The sequence below is a fragment of the Ascaphus truei genome, chromosome 2 (assembly GCF_040206685.1).
Source record: "Ascaphus truei isolate aAscTru1 chromosome 2, aAscTru1.hap1, whole genome shotgun sequence".
NCBI classification, from domain to species: Eukaryota; Metazoa; Chordata; class Amphibia; order Anura; family Ascaphidae; genus Ascaphus; species Ascaphus truei.
Genome location: NC_134484.1, coordinates 433,567,630 through 433,575,154, shown reverse-complemented (window position 1 = coordinate 433,575,154; position 7,525 = coordinate 433,567,630). Strand labels below are relative to the sequence as shown.

Below are 7,525 nucleotides of genomic sequence, written 5' to 3'. Positions count from 1 at the left end.
CTACAATATTTTGTGGTCAGTATATAGTATATAGACAACCCCTCAGTGAAGACTTACATGCGCTCCCACCAGCCCAGATTTAAATTGGCAAAGTAGGAGCTCACACGGACGCCATCGATGTTTCTCAGTTGCAAATAAAGTTTCCAATTGAATAGAAAAAAGTTATGGGTGAATACAGTACACATTCCAAAAAATACAAAATGAGAAGATAATGTGATACAAATTGGGTTCCCCTACTATCCAAGAAGAATCATACTGCATTGAGGCTATATTTTTGTAAAATGCTTGAATAATTTAACATTGAGCGTTACAAGATGACAAGATTCACCCAACATCATGTCCTGTAATCGAATCAGAACATTCCATGTATCTTGGACATACGATGGCAAAGAAACAACAAATTTGACGCAATACCTGATCAATGTGTGTGGCTACAAATGCCGATGCAATTGTATGTTACAGTGGCGACAGCAAACATTTGTGTACCTTTGGTTAGCTATACAGTATAATGTGTCCATAAACGCTGATTTAATCTTTACAAACTCATATTTCCTTCCTGGATAATAGTGACAAGAAAAGGTGAGAAGGTGCTCTAAAATGTGGAATAGACCAATGAGGTCTTAAAGTGAATGTATATCTTTAAAAAAATACAATGCATAGTCTAGAACAGACTAAAAATACAATATTCATGTGAAAAATAATATCTATGCATGTAAAACAAACATATATACTGTATATAAGCAGGTATTGCAGCTCAAAACCCCAAATAGGAAAGAAAGTGCTAAATTCTTTCCAAAACTATATAAAGTGAAACAGAAAAGTGGAGTGCAAACAAATTAAATGGCAAGCCAAGGCAATAGAAAAAGAGCAAAGGAAAGATATTTTCAGCAATAGAATAGATCACTAGAATAGCAGAAAAATCCAAAGGTATGTTCAAAAACAGTCTTAGTGAAACGCCTGAGAATCCTCTCTGGTGTCGATCTGTATATCCAGCTTTATAACAGGAATCCACCTCAGAGGAAAGATAAGGCAAAATAATGGTGCAGATAGTACAGTATGTATGAAATATATTTATATGGACAGAAAATATACAAAAAAAAGTGCACTCAGAGTGTAACAAATTACAATTCCTATTAAGTTAGAGGTTTATACTCTCTTCAGAGTGCCAAAATCTCACTGCCGCCCGATCTGTACACCATTCCTCGTGACACAGCTCTGATGCTGGGAAAAAGCTATAGTCGCTTCAGCATGGGGAAGTGGGAAACAAGGTCTGGACCAAATATAATTATCTTCCCATTATAAATATCCTATCTATAGATAAAGATATGCCAATAGAACAAGCAGATTTTCTCCTTGAAGCCATTGAATTAATTCCAAAAACTAACTTGATTGAGACTTCTTTTTACAGATGTATGGCTCTGCCACGGGGACCAGGTTCGCACCAAGCTATGTCAATCTCTTCCTGGGGGCATGGGAAGACAATTATATTTGGTCTAATAAATAAATGGACTAACATTTGGAGCGGAGCTGCTCTCCTGGCAGAGGTACATAGATTTAGATAGGTGCCACCGACAATGTGCTTGATGTTATCAATTATTTGAATATGAATACATTTAAAACTCACTTTCAAAGTACTGCAAGTAGTGTTAGTATTGATTTTGGGGATCTAGAGATCTAGATAAGGAATAACACTATTAAAACCAAAACATTCTTTAAATCTGTTGATAGCAACAATTATATCTTAGAAATGAACTGTCATCACCCTAGATGGGTGTCCAACATTCAGTTTGGTCAACTAAGATGGATTAAAATAAACTGTATGGAACCCATGATATTAGAAGAGAAGTTTGAGATTTTGGTTAAGAGGTTTGAGGAAAGAAAGTATGATGGAAAGATTATTGATTATGTAAGAAGGAAGGTTAACCTTTTGGACCGTAGAGAGATCTGATTAACATCACATAATTCTGGAACTACAGTATTATACCAAAATTTAGAACGAATTTGAATACAGCTTTCAAACGCACAATACAAATGACAGGCCCAGAAATATAATGGCAAAGAATTGGCACATTCTTAGAAGTGATCTAATATTGGGAAAATAAATTTCTAAGAACCCTAACGCAATACTAAAAAAATCCCAGAACCATTCAAACAAACTGGCTCCTAGTACTTTTACAACTTCTAAGAATGCTACAAAACTTGGCTGCATCAGCCAATAGGCCTCTATGGTTGCACCAAGTGCAAAGCATGTAAATTCTGTTTGAAAGATACGTTCTCCTTTAAATCTAAGGTATTCAGAGGAAAGGGAAAAATTAAAAATGTTATGAATTGCAATATGGATTTTTTCCGTTATTTATTGGAATGCCCTTGTGGGCTCAAATATATTGAAAGAACCACTAGGAAATTAAAAGTCAGAATCCTAGAACATGTAGGTAATATTATGTAGCCCCGGTAAGAAATGGGGTCTATATATCTTTCTACTACTGGTGTAAGTCCTGTTAAGGGCAGACAGCCAGTAGCTATCATGGGTTTCCCCAGCTTCAAGCCCTGCCAGGATTGGTGGAGGTAGGCACCTGACTCTGTGTGCTGGCCAGAGACACAGGGGAAGGGCCGGCTGACATCATGAGGGGCATTTAGTGGGCTGTTCTGTAAGTGACGAGTTAGTTCTGTCTGTCCTGGGAGCAGAGAGAGTGGGAGAGAAGTTAGTGAGTGCTGAAGCAGAGCCTGAGCTTGGAGCATGCCAGTGAGAGGAGAGGAGAGATTCAGCCACCTTGAGTAGAGCTGATAGCACCATAGTGCAGTGGACCAATGCCCCTCACTCTGCAGAGGGTGAGGGGAGAGTTAGCCTCACACTGAGGGCCTCTACCTTGGGGTGGAAGGTGTGGAGTATTGGAGCTCCAGACAGCTCATCCTGAGGGTGTACTTCTGGAGGGAAGGAGAGGGAGGAAAAGCCTGTACCCTGCTGCTGTTGCTGTGTGCTGTATCACTGCGGTGTGACAATAAAGACCTCGCTGCTTTTATACCAGAACTGACTGAGATTGGAATCTCTCTTCCCTAAGGGGGAATTCTCTGTAAGGGTTCCACCCCATATCCCTGGGGCTTATACAGATGGAGGCGCTGCACCATTGCTAAGAAGATGGAGGCATATACCCCAGAAGCCTGTCCCTGTTATCCCCAATACCAACGCAGGAGCCTCAGGCCCTCCTGTTCCTCACAGGTATGCACCACCAACATACACGTAACCAGCCCTCACTACACCCTAGAGGTCCAATCTGCGACCTGGGGGGGGGGAACATGGGTTACAATTAGAAGGAAGGTTTACACATACAGGGCCTCATGCAGTAAGCGTCGATTATGTGAAATCGGCAATCTTACCGATTAGTCATGTTATTGGCGTTTTTTCCTCTCCGTATGCAGTAAGTGCCGAATACATTCAAAATCAACCCGAAAACAAATCCGCCCACTCTCACGATGATTAGCCGATCACACACAGGTGTATCGGCGTGCGTGGCGGGGTGCTGTTAGGTTGCCCAATCACAAATCTTGCTGAATCAGGCGAAACAAGCATGTTTTGGATTGCGCGCCATATTTAAAGGCAACGTGTACTGCTATTCATTCTCTGTGTTGTTGGGAGTGAGAGAGAGAGAGACGCACAGAGCTGGCTGTTTGAACATTTGCATATTGACTGAGAGACTTGTTGTGTATTGGGTGAGCTTTGTCCATTGTTGTTTTGTTTACATCTTTGTCTTGTTTTATATGTGGAAGTGTTTCGTGTGATTGCCTGTACATTTCTTGTCTGTTTTTTGTGAGTGCTGGAAGTATGCCCGCAAAGCGTGGGAAGAGTGATGCTGGTGGGAGTGGGAGTGCTACTCGTGTGAGTACGCGTCGGAGTGAACGTACTGTTCAGGGGAGTGATGTTGCTGAGAGTGAGAGTGGTGTTGCAGGGAGTGGGAGTGCTGGTGCTGCGAGTGGTGTTGCTGGGAGTGGGAGTGCTGTTGCTGGGAGTGGGAGTGCTGTTGCTGGGAGTGGGAGTGCTGGTGCTGGGAGTGCTGGTGCTAGGAGTGTGAGTGCTGGTGCTAGGAGTGTGAGTGCTGGTGCTAGGAGTGTGAGTGCTGGTGCTAGGAGTGTGAGTGCTGGTGCTAGGAGTGGGAGTGCTGGTGCTGGGAGTGCTGCTGGTGGCGCAGTTGCTGATGGGGTGGATGGTGGTGGCGTGCTTGCTGGTGGGCAGCTTTTGGAGGCTCTTCCATTGGAAGAAGGAGAGTCCAGTCAGCACCAGCCAAGCTCTGACCCTAAACCTGCTCGGAAGAAACGTGTGGAGAAGCCACGTAATCCTCGCTTCAATGACCAGGAAAATACAGCTCTTGTCACTGGCATTCTGGAGCACTATGACAGTATATATGGACATTTACTAGGTAAGTGTACATTTACATTTATTATTCAAATACATGTGATCCTAGGTCATCTGAGTTTTGTTCATATGCAAATATGGCTTCACAATATCTTTCTATGTTAATTAGTCTGGAAACACAGCTTTTTAGCATGCCTTACAAGGACAACTAAACACAGGCGGTCAATTTGCCATAACTGCATACAATATGAATGCAACCTTGCTTACATGTATAGGTTTAGTAGTGAATGCTCATGTGCTTCACATATTACACATAAAACAGCATGTTTGCTATCTCTTGGAACAGCTAGCAGTGTAGGAAACTGGTGCTTATATTATTATTCATTTACCTCATATATTTGATATGTTTTTCAAGGGCGGACAAGTTCAGCAAGCAGAAAAGAAATGTGGGACACAATAGTCATTGGTGTCAATGCGTGTGGGAATCATGTGAGGGACAAGCGGAATTGTCACAAGAGATTTGATGATATTAGGTCCAAATTGAAAAAGAAAATACAACACCAACGCGTGCATGCTACTGGCACTGGAGGTGGGCCCACACCACAACGTCTCATATTAAGTCCATTGGAGGAGCTGCTTCGGGCAAAATTACTTCCCGTCGTCGTGGAAGGCTTACCTGGTGACCGTGATATAGGAATTTACCCCTCACAATTTCCACCAGGTGAGAAATATTACTGTACTAGGCGTGTCGTTGCTTACAGTTATTTTGCATAGTTACACTGCTTTTTATACTGTCTTCACAATATAAGCATACCTGCATCTATATATGTATATGTCTGATTCTGTATACATATATATCTCAAAATAGACATATATGTTGTAGTCCTACTAAAAGCAGTAACTAATATAGCACGTGCCATTGCGTGCTCATTTACATGTGAATTCCCAAAATGCATTGCTGCAGTGGAAGCAATTGATGGTGGGCGAAGATGGGGAACAACAGGGTAGTACACATGTGTAACACATGTTAATCAGAAATTATTACTAGCTACAGGTACAGAACAGAAATATGTAGAATATTATTGTGTATTTTATTTATTTTACTCCGACAAACATGACATTACTGCCTATTTTAAGCATGCATCAAATATATTGCATGCAACGGCCTACAAACATCACTTGCACTAACACATCTATAGTTGTTAATGAAAAGGTCCATTTTTGATTTAAGTCATATACAGACAGCATAATGAGGCACACGTATCATATTTTATGTCATTGTTTTCATAACTTAAAAACTGCACACGACTATTTAGCTCATCTACCATTGTGTTAAAGCAGCTGCAATTAATATCTCATCACAGCATACACTTCAACAGAGGGGGTGGGGTTCAGCACACACACTAATTACAGCCTCATTTTAGGGGCAACTTAGTTCACACCATTTTCACCTGTTTCAAGTAATTGAAAGGTGTGGCTGATTAGGCTTTTTGGGGAAGGGAAAACCGTTCTTACAACCTCACTAGCACAACTGAAGTTAATCACACTCATTTGAAAGCTTCACTTTAGCTACTAAATGCCCCAACAACTCATTACTTATCAAACCGTACGTCACACATTAGTTCACTCATATCTATAGTTGAACTACTATCAACGACACATTATCACACACTGCATGTGTTGTCTTGTTTAGTCACAGCCACATTCAGGTGTGCCACATCTTATATTAATGTACCACACATATCCTCTACCAAAAACAACACTTTTTGCAATATGACCACCTTCATGATAACCATTGTGAATGGTCATCTCATGATAGTTATGTACATTATGATACTGATATCACTACACAACATATGATTTTTATGTACAAATTTAATGTATTTTTCCTCACGCATTACTGCAGAACCATAGTATGTTGTATGTTAGGGAACTCAAAACTTCTAAGTACACAGGCATGTACATTGTTATTACAACTATTTATGTTCACTTTCACACACACATTTTGGGTTAAGGAAATGATGCTGTTAGATACTCATAAATACAGAACATACAATAACTGTTTGTTCAATATTTACACATGTAAATGTAAAACTTATGTTATTGTTATATATAGTTGCCCCTGAAGGACATGTGTCACCTGAGACTGAACAAGTGTCTTCACCTGGGTCAGCCAGCTCAACACACCTAGAAGGTGAGTGTATCAGTTGGTGGCCATATAATATGTGCTCTTCTATATGTTATGTTGTCATGTTCATTATTTGTTTTGCACATGTTCTTTAAATAGGATTACTTAGTGTCAGTGAAAATGAAGTGTAAGGCAACTTGTATTGTGTTAGTGATGTTAACTATCATGTAGGAGTTGTGAGTTTACAGCAAGTTTTCATTCACTCATATTTCATACTGAGTCCAAACATTATTCTTAAGTCAAGGTAGTTTTTAATGTGAGGTTATAAAACGTATGGAAACATGTTAGTTGTTACTTATGACACAGTACAATTACATAGTAACACAGCAGAGATTAACATGACATTTAATAATTTGTACATTTATTTGTAGAACATGATGAAGAGGATTTTGATGATGATGATGATGATGATGATGATGCCGCCGCCGCCGCCATAGACACACAAATACAAGCAAGTGACCATGAAGAGGTTCCAATTGAAACTGTTTTACCGCCAAAACGTCCAGCAAATACCACATACACTGGCGACACACTTTATTCGAGCTCGGCTAGTCCCACGAATTCGGGTATACCCGGGTGTATTGAGGTTTGTGACTGTTTTCTGCCCGAGTGCATTGAGGTATTTTCCAGCAGGGATTGAAGCATTTTATTCCCACTGGCTGCAATACTGCACAGTACATATATATATACTGCATTACAATTCATGAATTTATGCCATCTGGTAGACACGCGAAGCATTGCAGCCTATTAAATCCTAATCATTATCATTTAACAGATCAGCCGCCCGTCAGCCAGGCATGAACCCAGGCTGGGAAGGCAAATGCAACGGGGCTTGTCAGAGGTGAGGAGCGGCGCATTCCAGGTATCTGCCAGGTACATACCGGGTATTTGCTCGAATAAAGTGTGTCGGTGCAGTATGATGCAATTGTAGCTTCTGAGGGAAAAATTGTGGAAGCAGAAAATCGTCGCCATTCTGACCTGATGACAGT

At 40.8% G+C, this 7,525-nt stretch overlaps 1 protein-coding gene across 1 annotated transcript in view; it reads left to right on the top strand.

The window, feature by feature from the left end:
- Positions 1 to 4,764: 4,764 nt before the first annotated feature.
- Positions 4,765 to 7,525, top strand: part of LOC142488279 (uncharacterized) — a 28,658-nt gene continuing 25,897 nt past the window's right edge. The window contains exons 1-3 of the mRNA XM_075588652.1: positions 4,765 to 5,069; positions 6,465 to 6,542; positions 6,908 to 7,102. Of these exons, the coding sequence (XP_075444767.1) occupies positions 4,793 to 5,069; positions 6,465 to 6,542; positions 6,908 to 7,102 (550 nt within the window). The 5' untranslated portion in view covers positions 4,765 to 4,792. The remainder of the gene's footprint in view (positions 5,070 to 6,464; positions 6,543 to 6,907; positions 7,103 to 7,525) is intronic.